Here is a 25203-nt window from a genome sequence, read left to right on the forward strand (position 1 = left end):
TGTTCTGCTGAGAAAAATTTCAGCATAACAAGAGACAAAAGAAATTGCGCTGGAAGAGTCTCTGGAAATCTTCAGCCGACAGGCCTGAAAAAAAACTTTGCAAATATTTTGACTTATCGTGTTGGTTTGGTTCCAGTGATACTCATAATGACCACACTAAATGCTAAATAAATAATAGCAGTACTAAATTTGCAGTGCAGGAGATGACATGTTTTCTTGTAACAGCCGCTGCTGGTGCCCACCGTCAAATTATTTTTAGTGCAAACTGAGTAACCCAGTTTATTGGCTGACAACTATTACATTGTACACACTTGTACCATACTGTTTTTTTCCATGTGCCTTTTTTGCTGCATCCTTCCTTCCTTCCTTCCTTCCTTTTGGAATAAAAATATCTTTGCTCAATAATTAATCACTCAGAGACCCATCCATTCATCTATGTTAACCTAGCATTATTCTTCTTCTTCATGATTTAGAGTAAACTTGAAAGCAGACTAAAAGGTCACTTTGATTCTTGAACAAAATACAAAGCATGATCATGTATATAAATCAATGTTCTGCTATAAAAGATAATCAGTGTTAGACTTGTAAAGAAAGGCCAAGTTCCAGGTCTTTTTTTTTTCAAAGCACCTTTGTTGTTCTTCAGGCACTAACCCAGACTGCAGCAGTGCCACATCCTCTGTGGAGTTTTCAGACATGTCTCTGTAACCTGACACCTGACATCATCCGGTTTATTCAGTGAAACCAGATGTAATTTCCCTCCATGTTAGAAGAAAACTCCTCCCCAGGCCTGGAGCTCCCATTGTACTTCCTCAAAATTCAGCCGATATAAACTCGCCCACTGACCTACTTCAGCAGCAGAGGAAGACCAAGTCAAACTCGGAAGAATTCCCTGAGCTTTTTGACTTTTGGACTTCAGGTAAGTTTGTTTACTGCTGATCTCCTAACACTCCTAACACACAAAATCTTTTTTGCTCTTTTGTGCGTGTTGTAACTTTATTGTTTTAAACTTTAAATCAGTTTGAAAGAACTGCTGCTTTCTGATATTTTAGTATTTAAGTAAAAACAACTCAGCTGAACTGAACTTAGACATGGCTCTTACTTAATTACATGAACTGATTTTCAAGACCTTGAAAGAGATTTTTCCATAAATGTTGGTTCAAATATATGCATAGCTTTTCTGCAGCTAAGAAAGTAATCAGCCTTAAAAAAGATTACAGAACAATTTTGACCCAACTGCACATTAATAGAGTCATTCTTGGAAGAGGGGGGCAGGGAGACGTAACATTTACTGGCAGCCAGTTTGAGTTCTGGAAAGTTTGACATACCAATGCAAAAAAAAAAAAAAAAAACCACACATCTGGGAATGTGAAAAAAGTCATGAATGCTAATGTTTTATGCAAAATATAAATTTATTTTCAAAACATAAGCTACCACAGGGAGAAGTCTTGTGACTCATACTCAGCATTGTGCACATATGCTGAATTACTGGCATGTATCATGGGATTGCTCTATTTAAAACATAGATTTTCACCCAAAGGTGAAGCCATGCTGTGTATAATCCATTAGTGTAGGAAGCAGGAATCAAAAAGAAAAAGAAAAGAAAACAAAAGGAAATATTGTTTTCTGCTCTTAGTTAAGAGAAACTCCAAGGTCAGCGACCTTTACTGGAAACAAAGCCCACAAATGCAGATTAGAAGCACAATGTATTAAAATACAAGATGGACTCAGAAAGCCCAAGAAACAAAGGCAGAGAAAAAATTTCACACTGCCTGGACTTAAAAAACCCACAGTTAAAATGTTTGAATCACTGATGAGAGCGAGAGTGAAAACATTTTCTCAGTGGAGTTCAGTTGTGTTTGAGACTTCATCCTGTAGCTGTCATTCACGTTTGCTGTCAAACTATATCCAGCATTGTCCGGTCTGACCCTGAAAATGAAAGTGAAATTCGTTGAAAATCATATAAGAATTATCCTGAGAGTTTCCTGTCTCAAACCAAAACATGGAATAGAGGTTTGTTTCCCAAGAAGTGCAACTTAGCATTTTGTTTTTGTCACTGTGGCATGATTGAGATAATGAAACCAACCACATGAGAGTAAACCCCTGCAGAAACACAATGCTCTCACTGGATTATAGGAAAGCATATATAGATATCGATAGATATATATATTAGCTTTTATCCTTATGACAGTCGAGTGCAGACAGGAAGGTTATAAATGAAGAAGTGACCTGATTCAAACCTAAGCTTCTCCAGCAAGTTCATATGGTAAACTGTTTCTGTTTCTGAATGGGAATTTTGACAGTAACTCCTCTCTTGGACACCCATAAGATAACACTGAGATATTTTATATGCGTACACATACCCTAATTATAATGTTGTGACACTTTTGAAATATGAAAACTCTATTGTAAAAAATAAAACTTTGTTAATAAAAAAAACTTTTGGGTTTGGTATAAATAAAAACATGAAGGTGTTTTTTGTTCTTTTAGGATGTTGCCACTTGTGTGTGTGCTGTTGCTGGCTACCTCTGCGCTGGGCCGTTTTGATGAATACTCTTTGGATGCCCAGTGGGAAGAGTGGAAGAGCACACATAGGAAAGAATACAATGGCTTGGTGAGTGTGTGTTACTATTGTTTTAGAGTTAAAATAATGATAAAATTAAGAGATATAAATAGCACAAAGAAAACTTAAATATAAGGTAGGAAATATAAAGATTTTGTTTTTAAAAAGCAGATGCTTCTTTTTAAATCTGATTTTCCTGAAAGAGGACTTCTACAAATAAAACACTAAACCTGAAAACAAAACTGAGAGCAGTATTGGTGAAGCCTTTGGTGAATTAATTCTAAAATGAAATAATGAAATAAAAAAATATGCACATTATGTGCTTTCCCATCAAATGTGCATATCACAGTTTCAAAACATCATTGGTTTTCCTTATCTGATGCAACTTGCTCCTTGAAAAGGAATAGACATGACTGCACAATGCTATGTTTGACTTAAAAAAAACCTCATCCAGTCTCAGCAACATGTAGTTATTTATAATTTACATGGTTTAATACATTTGCATACACATGTGGCAAAGACTCATATTTTATTTATACACAGCATGTTCCACATCTTAGCCCAAGACAGGCTTCTGTAAGTCTGCAGGCTAAGCTGCCCTTTTTAAGGAAGCTCCACCAGTTTCAGTTATTTTGGCAGAAACGCTAACAGCAGATCAGGTAAAGCCAGAGAGTCACAGAAGGAAGCATCAGCAACATTAACAGGGAACAAATATGCTTCCCCAGTCACATTTTGTTTTATATGATCGAATCAGTTATGTTTAAACTGTTGATAATTTTACCTCCTTACTTGATGGCAGCACTGGTTGATCTTCTTCTTTGTTTTGGCTGAAAATTAAACAGACAGAAGCTTACCTGAAGCAGGACATGCAATTTTCTGTCAGTCCAACTTTCTCATCCATAACCAGTAGATGTTTGGATCCTCCTTTAAACTTTAAATTTTTGTTTTTTTGTTTAGTATAATTCAACACTTTTCAGTTTAAAAGACTAATTCAACAACTATGGGTATTTAAATCATTATTTAATGATATTATGAAACAAGAGGAGAAAAAAATCCTAGCATATTTTGTAATTTAGTTTTATCATTAGCTTTTTATGTGTCATATCACCAGAGCCAGAAATTTCTAACAGAGGAAAGTCCTCCACTCCTCTTTCTCGGTTTCTCTGCGGCAAAAAAATCCCTATACTCTGTTTCTCTTCCTGGCTGTGAAGAAGGGGTTGTTTGCAGTTTGCTCTTAAACCATAGCGGACTGTGATTTACTCCATGAATGCTCACTGAGCATCTGTTATCCCTCTGCTCTTCACCTCAAGCTAGAGGTCAGCACTCCACAGCTGGGGCATGTGTGTGTGTGTTTATGTCTAGTTTTCATGAGTGTGTATAGTTACATGTGCTTTGATTCATGAACTGAATGTGCGTATATAGTTTTTATAACATGTGTTTCTGTAGTGTGCAGAAAAGACATCTCTCTCTCCCCCTCATGGTGATTTTAATCAGTATTTATGCACAGGAGAGCTTTTCAACCTTCTTTGAATTGGCATCACTGATCTAATATAATCAAAGTCCCCTTACCATATTTACATTTTCCATTACTGGAATGAATATCAAGATGGAAATAATGCTTATAGTTATGCTAATCATTGGTGAGATTACCTAGACTACTAAGTAGAGCATATTTGATTTTCTCAATACCAAACACTTGGCTCTATCTCACTTCCATATTATAATATTACTCTTTCGTGGATGACACATAGTGGTGGAATTTGAATAAAGGCAAACTAATGTTTTAACCCACATATGTATAATCTGTAGGGAAGATTGTTGTGTGAATGTGCACTGGTTTAATTGACCTAATTAATGAAATGGGGCTGTAACACAGACAAGCTTTTTTTTAATCTGCTAATTATAATGCAAATTTGTCCTGTTTGCCTAGATTAGTTTCTTTCAGCTGTCAGGTGTTCGTGCATGAGTGTAGAAACAAGGAAAGCAAACTTTAAGACTGGAAAAAGTGTTTCTTTTATTTTTTATAAAGATTTTTTTATAAGAAAACCATTCACACCAGTTCAAAAGTGAGGCTGCATCATCATCCTAGAAAGTAAAAGTCCTCTTGTTGTTCATATTAGGAGGGTCACCGTTGTTTCTAATAATAATGGAAGCAACGAAATGATAATGACTTCTTTATAACATCTGCTATAATATTTATTTGTGATACTTTTAAAGCTTCTAAAAATGTGGATTGTTTTGTAAGTGTAAGCCAGGGAGCTCTTTTTTAACTTAAGTACAGTGACGTGTACTTTTGTTCCCCTCAGGGTGAGGAGGGGATCCGCAGGGCCATTTGGGAGAAGAATATGCGCATGATTGAGGCTCACAACGAGGAGGCCGCGCTGGGCATTCACTCCTTTGAGATGGGGATGAACCATCTGGGAGACATGGTGAGTTCAATCTTGTCAAATACCAGATAAAACTTTTTATTCCATGAAGTGCATCATAATTACGGTAAGGACACTGGTTTAGACTTTGTCTAAAACCTGACAAAAAGAAGAGTCAGTGGACATACCATAGCTCACACTGCTCGTCCCAGAAGCCTGTTTCTGAAAAACCAGACGCTCTTATTGGTTGTGGATCGTCATGCAGTCTGGCACATCTCTGTCCTAATCACGACTCCATGTTCACTTTTTTTACATCTTGTTTTTGACATGTATGTGATCCCAGCACATTACATCTCTATAAGATCATCTGTCCCTATTTTTTATACATGTCACTTGCAGTGTGTAACACACCAACATAGATTTGAATATACTAAAGTACAAAATATTTTGTTTCTTCTGGTACATCTTTCATGTATGACGCTAGACACAATCAAATCCACCTTTTTGAGAAACTGGAACAGCAAATATTTTGCTTGTTTGAGTAAGATCTGGGTAATTTTGACAGTAAAAAATAGCTCCTGCATGTCACATTCATGTTTTCTTCAGCAGTTTTGGCTTTTTGCAGCTGCAGTCGGTTTGTCATCTCTGCTTTTTTTATTCACTAATGCATGCTGCAGCCCCTTGATGTGAAACTGGGTTTGGTGTCCTTAAATCAGCCGGTGTCAGTGACATGCCAGCATGGGTTGTGACTGATGGTGGCTTTTTTTCATCAACACGGAGAGGTTTTAAAAGGCTGCTCCAGAAATGAAGCACAACATGGCAGGGCTCAAGCTCATTTATTAGTGATAGAACAAGTATGCGCATCTGAATTCTTGACAAATGGCCAATTTCATGTTTATGAAATAACAGGTGGTGGGAAATGAAGGATGCTTTTCCATTTTGATTGAAAGCACTTAAATTAAATAAACGAAATTAACAGATGGCCTGTATTTCTTCCATTAATGATCTTTCTACTTTTAGACTCAGCTGTAATAAAAGCCCCAGGGAATCCAGACAATAACAAAGTGGGGATTTTTTTTATTTTATTTAGCAAAAAGTTCCATTGTGGCAGCCAGTAAAAAGTACAAATGTATCACAAATTTGAATTCCCTTTGACCTCTTTATATCCCTCTCTCCTTTACTCCTTTGCCTGCAGTTTCTTGAAGTCTGCAGTTTGTCATATGCACATTTGAAAATCTTTTTGTATTCCAGCTCCCCCCGGCACTCTGGTTCTTTTTCAAGAACACTTTCTCTCATTCAATTATTCAAAAATCCCATTGCCTGGATGTTATGACCTATGACCCCGACTACAACTTTGTTCAAATGTTCATTCAGTAACATCCCTACGATGTGAAACACAATTTAAAATACCTTAACTGTGTTTCTGTTCATGCAGACCTCAGAGGAGGTGGTTGAGAAGATGACTGGCCTGCAAATCCCAGTGAACCAGGAGCGCAGTTTCACACTGGCTATGGATGACATGCCCTCCAAAATTCCCAAATCTGTTGACTACCGCAAGAAGGGCATGGTGACTTCAGTTAAGAACCAGGTGAGAACTGAATAATATTTGACTAGTTTCTGTCAGTGTGGATTAATATCATCAGCTGAAATGTTGTTGTTTGGTATCATTAGCTGCATGTGTTGGTTTTCAGAAAGCAGCTCTTTAACTGTCAAAGTGCGGCTTTAACTTCTTTTTTTTTTCACAACCACAATTCACTGACCAAGTGAGCATAAAAAAACATGTGTGGCTGCTGCTTTTAATAAAAAAAGAAATAGGCACTTAACAAAAAAAAGCATGAATCAGAAATGTGTGAATAAATAGATTCAGTGCAAGTGTTTTAGAGATAGCATTCAAATGAAATGTGTCAGTCAACACACAATTGATAGCAGCACAAGGGCACAGCTTGTGTAATGGAAACATTTAACGTGATCAAGTACAGTGTAGCATATCGCAACACGGGGCAGACCAAACAGGACAGAGGACAGAGACAATCTGCTCTGTCACAGTTCTTGGAAATCAAATCTGAAACTGCAGGTTTCTTACTGGAGGAAGTTTTTGTAGATTTTAGCAGAGTAATCTACAGTTAGGATTCCTGTGGGCTCTGGCATATGATTGTTTGTCTAAAAGTTTGTGGAGAACTAAGAAAAAGTTCCTAGGGCTATTTTCAGGAAATGTTTTAAGAGTGAAACTCAAAACCTCTGTGATTTCTGTGGGGAACTGTTACTGTTGAAGGCAGAGGCAAGAATAATGACATCAACTGGGATTTCAGTTACACATTTTATGTTGTGTTCAGTGGCAATATCTGACATTGTTTTACACAAAGTCAAAGTACATGTTTATGAAACCATCTGAAATCAGAAATGAATAGTTTTAAAAAGTTTTATGTAAGTGTAGGTGAACACCTTTATATTCATCTCTAGTATAAATGAAAACATTCAGCAGCCTGTTGCCTTGAAAAAATTGAATGTAATTCACAATTTGTGAAGATTTTTTTTTTTTTACTGTAACCTCGAAAAAAGAAAAAGGATTCAGAAAAATACTTTGCAGCGTTTATTTAAACATTTAAAGACGTAACCAGTCCCACTTAATGCTCAGATCAACACTAAAAGTAACAGGCTGTTCTCATGGTTAATTGACTTGGTAACAAAGGCCTTCATTATTAGATGTAATTGGTCGTTAAGAGCAAATTAAACAACCATTTATGTAAACAACATTCATCTGGTGGAATTGGTGAATATACTTGTAGGAAATGTTTTACAATGTTCAACAGTTTCTTTATTGTGATAACAAATTATGATAGAAATCATTGTTATATGAGTGTCAAAAATAGGTAACTGTGATAGATAATATAAATTAGTAAAACATAAATTTGAGGGCTTGTGTGTTACGTTGTCTCCCCCTGGCGGATGTATTTGAACACACAGCCATAAACAGGATTTTTTTTTTTTTTTTTAGCTCTTGCTTTGGTGCTTGTGGTTCATGAATTATGCAGCAGACTGGTTGCAGTCTCTGCATACTAACAGTTCTGCTGCTTCATCCTGAGCTCCTTTTATGATGACTGAATTCTGTTTCTGATGTTTTCTTCATTTCAGGCAAATTTCTGTTATCGCTGAGCTCAAAGCCACAAACAACATTCAGCCATCTGATTTCAGATTTACAACGTTTTTAATTGGGGCATCTCTAAGCAGCAGAGTGAGGTGGAGCATTAGAGGTGTGAAGACTCAGATATTTCAAAATGAAGGCCAAAAAAAGAAAATAATAAGCTATTATTTGTTCGTCTGAATAGGGAATAAGATTGAAATGGGTCCTTCTACTTCTAGACGCACTTTAAAGCCAAATGTATGTGGACATGTAAGCGTTTCAGAGCTGTAAGCATTAACCTAGTGTTATTACATCATGCACTCCTCCAGGGAGGTTGTTCATAACATACAGGGAAGGGATCTGTTCCTTTTCAGGCACAGAAGCATTAGTTACACCCAACACATGTTAACAAGAATAACCTTTTCATTTAAATTCAACATAAACGTTCATCTATATTACAGCAAGTCCCTATTTCCTGGGTGAAAGCCAAACACGATGGCGGTGTCAGTGATTCATTAGCGCTGGATGTGTCAGTCCAGACCTGTAAAAAAGACCATTTCTCACTGTGTGTCATTAACACTGTTTCAACATTACTGAACACCACAAACTGCCCAGCAGCTGATTCTATTTACAACCCAAATTCACAGCAGTTACAGAATTTCGATCAGCAAACAGAAATGGCTTTCTTTCATTGTCAATGTGGTCACAGTCTGCCTCCCGGTGGACAGACAGGAGAAGACACAGCATTTGCTGTGATGTTGATTTAATCTGTTTAACTTGATTCTCTTTAATATGATAAATCTTGATGAAAAAAACAGGCTCTCTGCAAATGGTTTGCTTAAACAATAATGCCTATCAGAACAGCTGGGTATTTATTTCCTTACAATGTGCACATTTATTCCTGTTTCCTACCAACTCTGGTCTGGTCTGGGTTTCTTACATTTCTGCTGATTATAGCTTCCATGTCGGCTTAGTTTCCTCTTACTGTTGTCAGCAACAGTCCAGTCACAGTGGTATGTACATATCAAACTAAACCTCTTACTCACCAGTCTTTCTTTGACCCCTGACAGGGCTCCTGTGGCTCCTGCTGGGCCTTTAGCTCTGCCGGGGCCCTTGAGGGGCAGTTGGCCAAGCAGACCGGGCAGCTCGTTGACCTCAGTCCTCAGAACCTGGTGGACTGTGTTACAGAGAACGACGGCTGTGGAGGAGGCTACATGACCAATGCCTTCCAGTATGTGAATGAAAATGGAGGTATTGACTCTGAAGCGGCCTACCCATATGTTGGACAGGTGAGCAACCCACTCTGCCAAACACACAACTAAACTTGAAGTAGCTTATTAATCTGAGCCTTTCACTTCAGTTCGTTTCATGTAGTGAGTGCCACATCCTCTATAAACTAAGCACTTATATTTTAATATCACTGGGTGCTTGAACACATAAAAGCAAGATGGTCCAAAGCAGTCAAGCGGGGGTTTTTAAAGTAATAAACAAGTATAATTTAGTTGGTGTTTGTTGTTTTTTAAATGAGTGATTGCCCCACCTCTTCCAGTACTTAAGATAAGCTCGAAGTTGTTCTGGTAAGGCACTCTTACAAAGAAGCTTTGCACAAAAAGTCTTTTAACCTAGTTGTTATAAATAATACCCAGTAATCAGCTGTTAGCTGCAGATGCATAGATGGTGAAGAGGTTCTCACTTGGCTGTGAGGGTGTCACGTTTGTCCCCTTCACACGCTTCACCAACAACATGCAACGAGGAAGAAAATATTTCATTTTGACAGTAAAGTAGCTGCAAACATCTTACCAGAGGGAGGTGATTCAGCAGAAATGATGAAGTGGAAACTCTCCCACAGAGTGAGCATAGTTTCCTCTTTAGTCATTTGGTAATATGAGAAGGAAGTACATCTGCTCGGTAATGATAAAAATCTGCCGTCTCTCTATTGTTTGGCTAGTTGGAATTGCACCAAACACATCATGTGATATAACATGTGACAGAAGAGTCACAAGGTACTAAAACCTTGCATAGCAAGTATTTTGACTATTGATTTTATACAGCAATTATTAACTTTCTTTTATTGTCGGTTAATCAGTAATAACCATCGGATTAAAATTCGATATTCTACCTAAATATGATTATACTGTGAGGTAAGGACATGAAAAGTAGCATCTTAAATATCAAGAATTGACACTTTTAAAATCGGCAACAAACGCTTTTAGCATTTTCTCCTCCTTTGTCTTGCCTGCAGGATCAGACCTGCCGCTACAATGCATCAGGCATGGCAGCCCAGTGCAAAGGCTACAAGGAGATCCCAGTGGGTAATGAGCGCGCGCTGGCTGTTGCACTCTACAAAGTTGGTCCAGTGTCTGTGGGCATCGATGCACAACAGAGCAGCTTCCAGTTCTACAAGCATGGTCAGTGAACTTCTCATATGTCTGGTCAGATGAAATTATTATCTGCACCTACTTCATGGAGGAAGGAAAGTGTGTGGAATAAAATCCTAGAATTTAAGGGCCTGTTTAGTCAGGGTTTCTTAATTAAATATGAATTAAATAAACTAAACATGGAGTTCACACCTAGTAAAACTAGTAAAACAATTAAACATAACACATCAACAGCTTTCTGGTTATATTCAACATTAAAAAGTGTGCGAGGTACATCGTTTATGCACTGTTCACTAATGCAGCTCACTCTTTTTTTCTCTCTCTCTCTGTTGTGAACCCAGGTGTTTACTACGATCCCAACTGTAACAAAGATGACGTCAATCATGCCGTACTGGCAGTAGGCTATGGAGTGAACACCAAGGGGAAGAAGTACTGGATTGTCAAGAACAGGTGGGACATGTCACTTGTCTGAATGGCATCAGGTGGCTCAAATGTCCACTAAAATTAAGTGTTGGTTGTTTGTTGATTTGTTTTCATGTCATCTGTCAAAATGATAAGCTGAAATGCTGTTTGACTCCTGGCGATATTTCATTGTCTCCATCGTTCCATCTTAACTCCGTCTTTTGGCTTTTCTTCACAGCTGGGGTGAGGAATGGGGCAACAAGGGATACATCCTGATGGCACGTAACCGTGGCAACCTCTGCGGCATCACCAACCTCGCTAGCTACCCCATCTTGTGAAGAGATTAGGGAAAATGAACGGGCTTTGCTTAGACTACTATAAGACGAATATACACTTGGAAATGTTCAGAGTAAATGTTCATTTCAACACATCCGCAACCACTACAGTACAATATGTTTGTTTACAGTCTTTTCTAACAGGAAATGGAATTTGGAGATAACGAACAGGTTCACTGAAAACAGGCATTAAATGTTTCTGAGTCTTGGATTCCAAAAAACACTTTTAAACCATGAGTTATCTCATGCCTGCAGACCTCTGCTGTGCTCTGGTTAATAAAGAAACACATACAGTTTATTGTAACTTCAGAGCATGCTGTTGAATAAACCTAAGCCAGAACACAGGCTTGTTTTATGCTGAAGTCGCAAGTTAAATCTACATATCTACATGGCACAACATACTTTTTCTTTTTACAGTATTTGACTGGTAGTCAGTGATAGTTTCAGTCCCTACTTTTACTTGCTTTCTGTGTGAAAAAAGACAGGAAACATTGCTGTGCAATGGGAGCTACTCCTTTCCTGCTGGTAGTGTGAGTTCCTATAACTATTTTCTCTTGTGATCACAAGGACTTGTCGTTCTGTTCTGCACTTTTCCAATGATTACATTGTAAACAGATGTTTTCTATGAAATTGAATAAAGGGTTCATTTTGACTTTGAATGCCTCATTTGGAATTTTTTTATGTTTTTGTAAAAAACATTTTATGGAATTTTTACAAAAACACAAACAAATATGGGAATAAGTTATGTAAGGATCAGGATATGCACTCAATGATACACCACAACATGATAAACTATAATCATATGATATGCTCAAACTCTGTGTGTTACATTTCCAGATTTTCTAAACAGCCTCACATTCCATAAAACTGTAAATGAGCTGCTGTCAGATCATGTTGGATAATACTGGCAGCTTACACTGAAATCATGTCCTTTGCTTCTATCACCCCAACCGGTTGAAGCAGATTATGATTTTATGCCATTCTGAGGCAATAGAATATAATAGAATATTAGAATATTAGTCACTGAGATCAAATGAAAACTCAAAGGAAATATTGTTGGAAATAATTTTGTCAGTTTGGTCGAATTTGTAATTTCAAGAAAGGAATTCTGGCATATGAAACATGACTGTGAGATACCTTCTTTGACAAAACGATGTGCTTCTGTTATGTTTATTCTGAACTTTAATCTTGCCTCTGTCATACTAATATAAAACAGAAACACAACTCTCAGTCTAATAAGAAGCTAAACTAAAACATAAAATAATAACGAGGAAACCCCAATCTGGAAATAAACCCAACTACACTGAACTAAAGATAAATAACTTAATAAATTAAAACTAAAAAACTTGATTGCTCCTAGGGTGTAATGAAAATGCTAAATGTGGGAAGTAAGACACTTTTAATGTGCAATAAAATGCTGAGTGTGTGTACTTGTCATACTTTCCGAAAATGTGCAATTCTGTGGTTCAAGTTTTTGGGAAAACCTCTGAATAAGTGGTTTTTGTTTACCTTCTGTTTCATGTCTTATGCGTTCAACTATTCCTTTCCTGCACTGTGAGGCAAACGGTGTAGCTTTTACTTTCGAAAGAGGAAGAACTGCGAGAGAACATGTGACACTTTGCTCATAAATAATAGCAACAAGGAAACGCAGTCAGACTGAATTTCCGCGCAGCAAAGATGAGTCCGACTAATCAAGGCAAGTGAAACACTTTCCAGTAATACTTTAACAGCTTTAGTAGAAATATTAATGGCTGGTAAAACAAAAAGGCGGACATCGCCCCATAAAAAGCTTCATAATTTAGTTTACTTTCGTTTTTGTAGCTTTCAAAGACTTTTCTTTGTTCAGGCCGCAGGTGTGTTCAACGATAGAAATACATTGTAACCTTGTTATAATGTCATCACAGTGAAGTAAAGTGTTTCTATAATGTTAAATAATTGCAGAAAAAGAAATCGTCCAAACACACTCGGTGTATTTTTAGTATATCCTTATGTAATTACACCATTGACAGGAAGGCTGTGCTGTACAACTACGCTGTAGCATTTGTTTAGTAAAACAATTTGAAAGTAATATAAAACCGGAATTCTTCGTTTTTGTATTTGTATTTATGAAACTGACAACAAAACGAAGCGGAAAAAAGAGCCAGTCAAAGTGCTTTTGGGGTAAAAGTCCAAGTAAAAATTGAATAGATCGCTTACTTAAATCGTATACATTAGTATGAGAAGCCTGATGAGTTATAAATTCTGGTTAAAAAATATTATATATATCATATTACATTTAGGTTCTACACTGAGGGTATTGTGTGTGTTGTTTGAAGAGGGTCCTTTCCCCAGCTGGGAACTGTACCAGGTGGAGCTTCATATTCATGGATGTACTTCTTGCTTGTTCATAAGTTTCACTTCAGGCCTTGTGACTGTGGCGTCATTTTGAAAATTTTGCACAGCCTTAAATATGTGGAAGTTATACTTGAGACTTCTCTTAACACTCAGAGACTAAAGACAAAGTGGTCAGTGCAAAAAGCTGTTTTTTAAAAAGTGACTTTTGCTATGTAGATAAGGCCAATGAGCCACCTCAGTATAAAACCCCTGGAGACAACATCAGCACCAATTATAATCTGGTAACATGCTTGAACACTCAGTTCAAACAGAAGTGTTCAGTGGAATCACTTCACTGTCTTTAGTTTTGTATATTTGCTCTTAGTCATTGTAAGAAAACTGAGCAAACACTCTCCCTTTTTGTATTTTGAGGCCTGTTTGTTGATTCTTGTATGCCTTTTTCAGCTTGTTGCCAGCCCTTCTGATAACAAGTGACGTAAACCAATATTTACAATCATGTTTTTCCGCGTTCTGACTGAGAAGCAGATCAAGACAGTGAAATTGTGAAAAAAAGGCCTTTTAATTTGGGAAAAATTACCATGTATGAATCTAGGAAAATAGTTGTGGCTTCTGTTAACCTTTTAGAGTAAATGTTGGATTTTAATAAGAAGAATTAAATATCAGGGGCTCTCATAAACAAGTTCAGTTGTGCTCATATTTCACTAAACGCCTATTCTTTGTTTTGATTTCCATCTTTTTGTTGTTTTCTTTTTGTCAACATGTAACACAACTCTGAAAATATTTTGGCCTGTGTCGTGCCAGAGTCTCTATGTGTGGTTTTTATGAAACTAAGGTCTGTTTCTGACTGGAAACTTGAGCTCTTTGCCAGGCAGGTTGTTTTCTCAGTGTGTTAGTGAGCATCAGTCTCATCAAAGGTCAGGTGACATCCTGTCTTCTCGTGTCATCGTCTATGTTTGTGTGTTTGCAGGCCTGCTGTTGCTGCTCATCTCCCTGTGTGCCGGGGCAGCAGCCATGTTTGAATCCACACTGGACGCACACTGGGAGCTGTGGAAGAAGACACATGGGAAGAGCTACAAAAATGATGTATGTGACAAAAAGTAGTAATAAATATTTTTTTAAAGTGTTATATTTGTATGGACAAACTCTGCACAAGGCTTATAATTAACTTATATGGCATTTTCACCTCATCTGCTCTTTCTTTATGTGAGGTGGAGAATGCTCACCGCCGGGAGCTGTGGGAGAATAACCTGAAGATGATTACCGTGCACAACCTGGAGGCCTCAATGGGACTTCACACCTATGAACTGGGCATGAATCACATGGGAGACCTGGTGAGACACTCTCTTGCTTCATTAATGTTTTTGACTTATGATATTTTTTATTCAATAATGGTGATTGTATTAATGATGTTGAAAAGGTCAACAGGATCAAAGCTGATCCGTATTGAAGAGTAGCTGGGTGTGTGATGGATGATAGATTACTGGCAGAAAACTGAGGCTACAAGTGGCTCAAAAGTCTTTGTGTTCAGGCCCAACAGAGTTATGTCAAAACACTTGACCATCATTTTCCACATAAAACCTCCACAGTAATGCTGGCTCAAAACCTCATGCCACAGTTATATGATCAGTTTCCACCTGCCCCTCAAAATACTTTTTTTCACTTCCTGCGTTTACATCTACACTTCTGCAGCTCACATTTTTAGCTTCTGTAGAAGCACCCTTTCTTCCCTTGTTGCCTTCTCTCATGTTTAAGCTAATGAATGAGAAACTAGAAGTTTACATCAAGAAATATCTCGAGCTTTATGACCCAAAAATTAAGTCTGGTGAGATGGAGCTCTGGAAAATTATTCTTGAGGTGAAAAGTCTACACTGTTAAAAAAAAAAAAAATCCTAGAAAAACAGTAATATTCCTGCAGCTGGGGCGCCAAAGTAATAACATACAATAACAGAAAATAACTTTCTCATAAAAATACAGTTATTTTCAGTAATGATAATACAGTTTGTTGCCCTAATTTTACATGGGATTTTGCCTTTCTCAAGTGCTTTTAAACATTAAATTAGGAACATTTTAATGTGATCAAACAATGAAATTACCTATAAACAAGGTCAATGAATGTGGCAATATGAATAATAATACTTAAATGTACAGAAACATACTGTTAACAGTTGGTTTAAATAATAATGGATTGCATACCCTGGGACAGACTGAGAGAGGCGAGGCTGCCATATCGCACCATCTGGCCATCACCAGTAGGTGAAGAGTCTTGACCAAGGACACAATGACCAAGAGTGTCCGAGCCGGGGCTTGAACCAGCAACCTTGTGATTACAAGGCGAACTGCCAACGCTTGAGCCACGATGGCCCTAAGTAGCAATAATAGTAATAATTATTTTATGTAAACAACGTTTATAGGAATCATGTTATATATTTTGCCATAGCATTACATTTGAATTCAACAGTTCAATCCTTCAAATAACGGACAAATATCTGTGCAATCATGATACATTTGTGAATGTATTTTAACAATCATATTTAGATTGTACAGACAAAAAACAAGAAAGTTCTGTTTTATTACATTACGGTGATTTTACGTTAATTTACATTTGAAATGTGAAATCACAGTCTTTTTATGTAAATTTAATGATATTCTAGAAGAACAGAACGAAACTGTAAAATACAAGTAAAATACTTTTATATTAGGACTTGTTCTTACAGTGTAGCTTAAATCAAAAAGACAGCCACCATGGCCTTTTGTTGTCTTGCAACATGTTTGGTCTTCCTGTTGACATATCCTGTTAGTGCTTGGAGCAGCACTTGATGCACCACAATGTTTTTACAGCTCCAGTTGCCTGCAGCTTGGTTAGTAGTTGGATTAGATGCAAAGTTTGATTATGAAATTAAACATTAAAATGGCTCTAATGAAGTCAGGGAGATTATAACATATAAATATTGCATAGGGGAGAAATTAAAGCTTTTAGAAAGTTTATAAAGCACATTGAAGTTGAAAACTTTGATAACTGTCTGCCAGCTGTGACTGGCTTTTGTTTCTTATTTCATCATTGCCATTTTCTTTCTCATAGACAGAAGAAGAGATCATGCAGTTTTTTGCCAGTCTCACTCCTCCCACTGACATCCAGAGGGCGCCGTCTCCCTTTGCAGGGGCATCAGGTTCTGGTATACCAGACACCATGGACTGGAGAGAGAAGGGTTGTGTCACCAAAGTCAAGATGCAGGTAAAAAGAAAAGAAAAGAAGAGGGCATTTAAATCAATGTATATGTATTAGTGCTGCTGAGAGGAGCAAAAACATTTGATGTCTCATAGCCACACAGGCAGTAGTGTCAACATATCCCCCATTCATCCTGTTCCTTATTCTTTGAAAAGGTTCATGTTTACACAGGATGTCATTACCACAGTTGCTAGTTTAGCAATTATTTGGTCACATCCATTTGTCTTGGTGCAAAGAAGGTGGGTAGCACAGTCTTACAGGGTTTTTTTTTAACCTAGATACTTTCAAAACTGTCTCGTTATCTTAGTTTTTGGATGATTAATATACAAAAATGAAGGTGAAATAAGGAAATATATGTCTTAATGTTCTGCCTTTTCTTTCTGTATGTAAATAGTCCATTCCAAAGCTTCACTTTATTTGTCTCTAGAAACGTTTAGTGCTAAAATATGCATTACTTTAGGGTATTTTAAATCCATATGACTTTCTGTGCTGAAATTGCTTTGCGTGGAGTCTAAGGGGAAAAATCATAAAGATAAAAATAATAATTTTAAAAGAAAGAAACAGATTTTGATGCCCAATTTATTATTAACTTGTGTTGTGCAGATGAATATCATTTAACCAGAGACACACACATATTGATTTTGGCATTGCTTCTGTTCTGTGCAACAGGGTAAATGTAACTGACCAAAAAACATTCTCATTTAATCACTTGAGTTCTTTAACCTCCTACACCCTGCTGGACCCTTGCTTCACCAACACCTCTACAAACGCCTGTTGAGCTGCCAAACACAGAAATGTGTGAAATGATGCACAAGGAATTTATTCTATTTCTGTCTGATGTAGTGACAAGCTACAGGAACATTGTTGAAGGGGGATTTTTCACTCTGTCTTTATTTATTATTATATCAATGAATTGTATATATTAAATCAAAATCAAGATGGATTTCTTTATGGATTTCTAAGAAGTGTGGAAAGAGACCAGAAAGGAAAACTCAAGCAACAGAACAAATATAAAGAACACCTTTGTTGCCAGACCAGTGTGTTTCAGCTTGTTTATTTTGTCACAGCTACAAGTGCAGTCAGATGTGTAATTTGGGGTCAAAGTTTTACAACCATAATTCCAAGGGTGTTGGGATGCTGTGTAAAATACCTTTTGCTAGTTAGTCTAATTATTTTCAAAATTTTCGTTGCCTCCATCCCAACATTTTTGAGACATCTTTTGCTGCCATGAAATTCAAAATCGAATTCATATTTGTCATGAAATTGTAAAGTGTCTCAGTTTCAACATTTATGGGATTTGCAAATCACTGCAGGACTTTTTTTTTGTAGTTGGTATTGTTAAAAAGTGCATCAGTGCTATTAAGATGGACATTTAGAGGAATACTGAGAATATAAGCATATTTGTATTTTAGATCCTATGGGTTTGTTTTTTTTATCTTAGGGTGCTTGTGGGTCTTGCTGGGCCTTCAGTGCTGCAGGGGCCCTGGAAGGCCAGTTAGCCAAGAGTACAGGAAAGCTGGTGGATCTCAGTCCTCAAAACCTGGTGGATTGTTCCGGCAAATATGGCAACCACGGCTGCAACGGAGGCTTCATGACCCGAGCTTTCCAGTATGTCATCGACAACCACGGAATCGACTCTGATGCTTCATACCCATATACAGGACGTGTAAGTAAACACACAACCTTTTTGTGGCCCTATAAGCACACTTTTGTGCTAAAAGAACATACCTACGTACTTAACTGATGTTTTCAGCTATAATATTAGTGATAGGTGAATGTTCATAAGGTAAAACCAAAACATCTGACTCCATTATTTACAGTAAAAATTGAGTAGACAGGAGCAAAGCTACTTTATTTTTTATTTAATCTAAGGAATGTTACTATTTTTTAATATGTTTATATAATGTTAGTTTATGTTGTCTTTGTCTAATTTTCAATTTTCAATTTAAATATTGTGTTTAAATGATTTTCAGTCATCATATTCTGTTTTATTTTTGTTGTTCATACAATGTGAACAAAGTTTTGCAAAAAAAATAATAAACACAGGACTCTAACACAAGCTTTACAAAACCCTGTATGAGACACCTAGGTGGGTGTATAAACACCAGCAAGAAGTTGAGTCTGATCCTTCAGGCTGTAGACAGCAACACTCACACTGTGGTCAGCTGTTAACGTCTCTTTGGAGCAACAATAAATTAATCGGAGCGGACAACATGTTTGTCCTCCAGGCTTTATGTAGTTCGCTGTTGTTTGTGTGGAGGAGGCCAGTTCTGAGACGATTCAGCAGACTGTTCCAGCCTCACGGGGGTGGCGATGTTTTTAATTTTAGAAAAAGATATTTGAAAAAGCAACTTTTTGATGTTAAATATTCTATAAGCATAGTGACCAAAAATATTCAATATGGACATGACAATATGTGTGTATTTTGAAAAAATCTTTAGGTTTAGTTTTGTCCTGAAGTACAAATTATGAAACCACTGACTTTCTCTTTTATGAGTGAGGTGCAGTTCAGTCAAGGGAGAGCCTGTTTTCCAGTGTCTGGTGACTAAAGGGGTGGTTTAAAAAAAAAACTGCAGCTCATAATCCAAAATAATCCACAACTTTGCCAAAGTATCATTCATATGTAAAATGTCACATTAGAATGGGCAAGTAGAGCAAGCTCAAGGACTGCTCTGCTGGTTGGTGTCACTTCTAGTGGTATGAGGTCCCATCTCCCAGTTTGTTCAGTTCTGTCTAAGGCCTGCCTTGTATGTTTTTAATAAACAAGAATAATTTAAGATTTTTATTTTTTAATTTTTTTTCCTGACTGCATCAGATCCTTTAACATTTTGTCCTTTAACTTCAGGATGATCAGTGCCACTACAACCCAGCAACCCGTGCTGCCAACTGCTCCAGTTACCAGTTTCTGCCTGAAGGGGACGAGAACGCTCTGAAGCAGGGTCTTGCTACCATTGGACCCATTTCAGTGGCAATTGATGCTAGGCGGCCCAGATTTAGTTTCTATAGAAGTGGTAAGATACACTTCGTCAGGTGTCAAGTGTACTCTTGTCTATTAATATGGAAAAATAGTTTTGAGAAGTTTGGAGGAATGAAGATGTTTCGAGAAAAGCTTGAATTAATAAAACTTTCTTGGAAATTATTGTTTTTAGCTTTTTGGAATGTTACAATGAGATTGGTAATTCTTCTTATCATTTCAGGAGTGTATAATGACCCATCATGCACACAAGAGGTGAATCACGGTGTGTTGGCAGTGGGCTACGGTACTCTGAATGGACAAGACTACTGGCTCGTAAAGAACAGGTGAGACATTTTCACTCCACTGATTTCTTTGGAATCTGGGTTATATATACAAAGTGATTTTATAGACAGGGCTTCTATTGTCTTCCACTATCTGTTCACTTATGTGGTGCATTCTGGGAGGACTCTACAAGACAAACAGGAAATGAAAGAGAGAAGTCAGCGCTTTTTAGGAAAGTACATATCATTAATAACATGCAAAGACTGATTGTTACATTCTGTTCAGACTTTCAGTTTTTGCTGACAGGACTAAAGTGGATTTCTTTAAATTATATATATTTTTAAACTTAAGCAATAACTCTCCAGACTGTTGGGCTGCGATATACCAGTTGGCCTCCATCATTAAATTAAAGTTTAATCAAACATTAGTTATTCCATGGAAACATCAAGACTTCAAAAGAATACAGCCAATCAAAAGTTTGAACATACCCATGTATATAAGTTTCCTATCCGTATTAATAATTAACCATGCACTGCACCTAGTTAAATGTAAAGAAGAAGAAGAAGAAGAAGAAGAAGAAAGACAGCTTTGTTAATGTTTATTCATAGATTAAAACAAAGCAACCAGCTGCTGAATGACATGTGGAGTTTTAAAAACAGTTCAATTTCACCGATGAGCTATTATTTCATAATGATTTTTTTTTTTTTTTTTACTCTCCAGCTGGGGAACAACCTTCGGAGATCAGGGATACATCCGGATGGCACGCAACACAGGCAACCAGTGTGGCATCGCTTTGTATCCCTGCTACCCCGTCATGTAACTACAGTGTGCACTGAAATTAAATTCTTGCAAAAAAAAAATAAAAAATTCATATATGATGACCCTTTTTTATATGATCACCTCGAAGCTGTAGTTTTTTTTATCTTCAAAAACTACAGCTTCAAACTAATGCCTTTTGGTACTTCTCTTGAGAAATGATATCTTGAGGAGGAAGCATTATATTTTCTTTGGCTTGTGACATTGTGGAAATGCTAATGTTTCTATCTCTGTGTGTGAGTGCTTGTTTAAGAGTCTTTTTTGTATGTTTTTTTTCTTCTGACCCTCTTCTCAAAGCTCAAGCTGCTTTCCGAAAAAGTCTCCTTAAAAGTCAAGATTCAGCAATTTCATTAAAAGATTTCATTTTTATAAGTTAGTGAGAAATATTTATCCCCAATGTTTACTGTGGTTATCCAGTGTTGGGAAGGTTACTTTTAAAATGTATTCCACTACGAATTACAGAATACATGAAAATGTATTTTGTAACGTATTCTTTTACGTTACTCAATGAGAGTAACGTATTTTGAATACTTTGGATTACTTAATATATTATCATGCTTTTTACAACTACATGAATGCACTATTGCTAGTGATTTATTACTATTACTGAAGGTTATTCACCATACCAAAACCAACAGGATTTTTACATTTTAATATAAAATGAGTATCAGTAGGATGGACATGTATGTCGTATAGAAAACAATTCTGCGCGTATATAAAACAGCTCTGTGGCTCCGAACCGTAAAAAAGGGTCCTCTGGCTAATACGGTGGGTTCCGTGTCGGCTCATAGCTGAAAACTAGCTTTACTTTGTTGTCTGGGTCAACTTTGCTAGCGAGAGACAGAGAGAGGCGTTGAAAGGCTGCTCCAATGGAACTTACTGTTTCGGAGGAAAACACAAACACAGTGTACAGTCGAGTCTTAATAGCGTACTTACAAATGGGCTCCTCAGGCATTCTTTTTGGCTGCAATGGTTATTATTATATTTAGATGCTTCCAGCTCCCGTTTCTGGTCGGTGAATCTCGTACTTTTCACCTCTTTTTCTCCCTCCTCGCGCTCACAGACACATTCCACCGGCGTGGAATTCCCAAAAATAGAGATGGCATAGCCTAACATATGAAACAGAAAAATACCGCAGTGTAATCCATTCATTTCAACAAAGTAACTGTATTCTGAATACTACCTTTTTAAACGGTAATTGTAACGGAATACAGTTACTCGTATTTTGTATTTTAAATACGTAACGGCGGTACATGTATTCCATTACACTCCAACACTGTGGCTATTATTAACTACTAAATCAGGGGTAACCAGAAGTACAGACGTCTGTCCAAGGCTACAAGGTTTCATTAAAAATATGTTTATATCTATTGTAAAAAGCTGTGACTTTACCGGATGTTTAGCGCCTGACAATTGTATATTTTTTGACTGCTGCTTTGTTGTTGATACTGATATTATGTAACCTGACTCAATATAAAAATAAAACATTGTCCGAAAATCTGGTTCCTTATTCACAAAATAATGGACACGGAATTATAATATGTAAATTTATAGATGTTATGGTGATAGGTCTGTTACTGAGCATTTATGTTTTTGGACTTCTGGCCTTGTTTTCTTACGATGGTAGCGATTTATGTTTCTTAGTCCTTTTCTGGTATTATTTAGTTTCCCGGTTTAATCATTTAGATTTCTGGTTCTTAATTACTTTGAGTTAGTTCCCTTTTGTTCCCTCTCGTTTGCCTTTGTGTATCTTTATTATGTGAGTCTCCCTTTGTCCCTCGTCAGATCCTTGTCATGTTCATCATCCGTCATGTTTCAGGTCTCAGGTTTCCTTGTTCCAGGTACCTTGTGTTTAGTTTTCGTTGGTTTAATCTTAGTCTCCCTTTTGCTTTGGTTGTATTTTGTGCAGTCAAAAATAAAAAGCTCACTTTCATTTTTGACTGCAGTCCAGTACCGTGTCTTTAGTCTGCATTTGGGTCCACACTCTGTCCACTCTCCACACAGTCTGCCATCACAGACCTGACAAAGGGGGGGATATGTATGTATGTAAATATGCCTGGGAGGTTGAGGGTTTTAACTGACCAGGTACTGAATTGTGCATGTTATACAGCATTTTTGTTAAACAAAAAGGACGTTTAAAAAGAAGAGTTGGTTTCGTGAGGGTGTTTTCTTGTTGTTGGATCAAATAAAAAATAAATCAGATTTCAGAGCAGTTACTGGTGCTGGAGTTGGTCCTTAAAACCCACATATCTTTCCTGCTAACACCTTGAACAAGGTCAGAATAAAGTCAACAGACTGCAGTGTTGGGTTACAAATGAGTCATTTTTAATTTTTTTAGTGCAACATCACAACAAACAATTTTCACATGAGGTATTCAAAGGGATTTTCTTTAGTTGTTGATACAAAATGTCCCACCATGATTGACGTTTAAAGTTTTGTATATCTTTTTTTAAAGCCTTTGGTTGGTTAGCCACATTCATTAGCAAGGCAAGTTTATTTATATAGCACAATTCAACCACAAGGTGATTCAAAGTGGTTTACAGAGACATTAAAAAACAAAAACGAATAAAAAGCATGATTTAAAATTGATTTAAAAAAAACAGTAGATAAAATCAGAACAGCAGATGAAATCAGTAGTTAAAATGTAAGCTTTGAAATTTAAGCTTAAAAGTGTGGATTTGGTGTTTTACTCAAATGCAGCTGAGAATAGGTGAGTCTTCAACCTGGATTTAAGTAAACTAAGCAAATTTCAGCTGATCTGAGGCTTTCTGGGAGTTTGTTCCACATATATGGAGCATAAAAGCTGAATGCAGCTTCTCCGTGGCTGGTTCTGACTCTGGGAACTGATAAAAAAAAAAACGATCCAGATGACCTGAGGGATCCGGAAGGTTCATAGTGGGTCAGGAGGTCACTGATGTATTTTGGTACTAAACCATTCAGAGCTTTATAGACCAGCATCAGAACTTTAAAGTCTATCCTCTGACGGACAGGCAGGCAGTGTAAAGACCTCAGAGCTGGACTGTAGTAAGTCTAACACATGGACAAGAATGGCACAATAAAGCATGGTGGGTCGAGTCAAGCTGGGGAAAGTTAGACTCAGTCAGATATTTCCCACAGCCTTTCCAGTTTAAAGCTTTTTGTATGGATCTTATTAATTTCTACTTACAACAGTGGGATTGAACAGTATTTCAGCTACACTAAACATTTTGAAAAGAACAGGTGGGAGGGACACAACAGTTCCCCTGTTTGTCACGGTGCTGGGTCGGTGACCCAGTGTTTTGAGTTTCTTGTGTCTCTAAATTTTTGTATTTTTATCTTACTTCTCTTTGTTGCCCCAGTTTATTCTTTAGTCTAGTGTCTTAGTTTGGCTTTCTTGTATTCTCTTTAGTTTTCTAAGTATTTAGTAGCTGCCCTCCATGTCTCCTTGTTGTTGTTTTCTGTGTTTCTTAGTGCTGTCTCCCCTAGTCAAGTCTGTGTCTGTTACATTTCCTGTTTTACTTTGAAGGTCTGTGTCCTACGTGAATGTACTGAGTTTCGCTTCCTTTGGGTCTGGTTATGTCCAATTTCTCTCAGCTGTGCTCCCCTTCTGTGTCTCATTCCCCTCGTTATTTCCCAGTGTATTTAAGCCCTGTGTTTCTCTGTGTTAGTGTTGAGATCTCTCATATGCTGTGTGTGGTTCTCCTTGTGTTTCCTGGTGTACCTTACATTTAGATTTTCCCAGTTTAATATTGTCTTATTTGTGATCTGTTTTCCAGCAATAAAGCTGTGCTTTTTGAGTTTATTCCCTGTGTGCCCGTGAGCAGGGGCGGATCTAGAGAAATTTTCTTAGGGTGGCAAAGAAATCAACCCCCCACATATGCAGGTGGTTACATATGGTTAAAATGATTCAAATGCACTAAGTATACACGTTTTTCGTATAAATATAGTCTATAACTTAATTATTGTCTGTAGCCCACATAATTACACACTTTAGTTACATAAAACATGTGAGTTTTGATGTTATGTACTGTATAGCCTGTATATTAAATAATATGTAGCCCAATCCAGAAAGCTACACAACATGGGGCGGTTCATTTACAAACACAAGTCTAATTTAAGTTTCACACTGTTTTTTGTTAGAAAACAATCACATTGTTAGATGCTTAAATTACACAAAATGTCAGAAATGCACTGTCATGAACAAAAATTTAAACCTAATTTTTCATCATTTGTTGGATTAACCCACTGAGGCCTGAAATACAACCGGCCATTTTTGACTCCTTTTGAGTTTACGTTTGTTTCATTTTATTTTTTTCCCCTTGCCTTGTTTGGTATCATTCTTTTCAGCTCAACTGAATTTTGTTGTTTTTTTCACTGACATACTGCATTTGTACTACAATTACTATTAATAGTACTATTACTGATCTGAAATCACACAAAGAACTTAA

At 37.1% G+C, this 25203-nt stretch overlaps 2 protein-coding genes and 1 long non-coding RNA gene across 3 annotated transcripts; 2 read left to right on the forward strand and 1 right to left on the reverse strand.

Annotated features, from left to right (window-relative positions):
• Positions 1 to 499: 499 nt before the first annotated feature.
• On the reverse strand, positions 500 to 3750 carry LOC145431961 (uncharacterized). The gene is made up of 2 exons (XR_013912294.1): positions 3415 to 3750; positions 500 to 1926 (listed from the first exon to the last, which is right to left on the reverse strand). It is a non-coding gene; the product is annotated as an uncharacterized LOC145431961 (long non-coding RNA).
• ctsk (cathepsin K) lies at positions 783 to 11814 on the forward strand. Its single transcript, XM_026184938.2, has 8 exons — positions 783 to 916; positions 2488 to 2611; positions 4867 to 4989; positions 6362 to 6514; positions 9118 to 9336; positions 10290 to 10455; positions 10767 to 10875; positions 11066 to 11814. The coding sequence occupies exons 2-8, from the start codon at positions 2489 to 2491 to the stop codon at positions 11163 to 11165; spliced, it is 993 nt and encodes a 330-aa protein (XP_026040723.1). The 5' UTR covers positions 783 to 916; position 2488; the 3' UTR covers positions 11166 to 11814.
• Positions 11815 to 12713: 899 nt separating this feature from the next.
• LOC113032063 (cathepsin S-like) lies at positions 12714 to 22714 on the forward strand. Its single transcript, XM_026184719.2, has 8 exons — positions 12714 to 12858; positions 14464 to 14579; positions 14705 to 14827; positions 16576 to 16728; positions 18164 to 18388; positions 19568 to 19733; positions 19920 to 20022; positions 20681 to 22714. The coding sequence occupies exons 1-8, from the start codon at positions 12840 to 12842 to the stop codon at positions 20778 to 20780; spliced, it is 1005 nt and encodes a 334-aa protein (XP_026040504.1). The 5' UTR covers positions 12714 to 12839; the 3' UTR covers positions 20781 to 22714.
• Positions 22715 to 25203: the final 2489 nt, after the last annotated feature.

The sequence above is a fragment of the Astatotilapia calliptera genome, chromosome 11 (genome assembly GCF_964374335.1).
Source record: "Astatotilapia calliptera chromosome 11, fAstCal68.1, whole genome shotgun sequence".
NCBI classification, from domain to species: Eukaryota; Metazoa; Chordata; class Actinopteri; order Cichliformes; family Cichlidae; genus Astatotilapia; species Astatotilapia calliptera.

What these genes read in the sequence shown, in the direction of transcription:
- LOC113032063 (XM_026184719.2), top strand. An exon ending in GGAAGAGCTACAAAAATGAT is followed by an intron (nt 14,580 to 14,704) that starts GTATGTGACAAA and finishes TCTTTATGTGAG; the next exon opens with GTGGAGAATGCTCACCGCCG. An exon ending in TGAATCACATGGGAGACCTG is followed by an intron (nt 14,828 to 16,575) that starts GTGAGACACTCT and finishes TCTTTCTCATAG; the next exon opens with ACAGAAGAAGAGATCATGCA.
- ctsk (XM_026184938.2), top strand. Translation starts at nt 2,489, where the DNA reads ATGTTGCCACTTGTGTGTGTGCTGTTGCTGGCTACCTCTGCGCTGGGC. An exon ending in GGAAAGAATACAATGGCTTG is followed by an intron (nt 2,612 to 4,866) that starts GTGAGTGTGTGT and finishes TGTTCCCCTCAG; the next exon opens with GGTGAGGAGGGGATCCGCAG. An exon ending in CTTCCAGTTCTACAAGCATG is followed by an intron (nt 10,456 to 10,766) that starts GTCAGTGAACTT and finishes TTGTGAACCCAG; the next exon opens with GTGTTTACTACGATCCCAAC.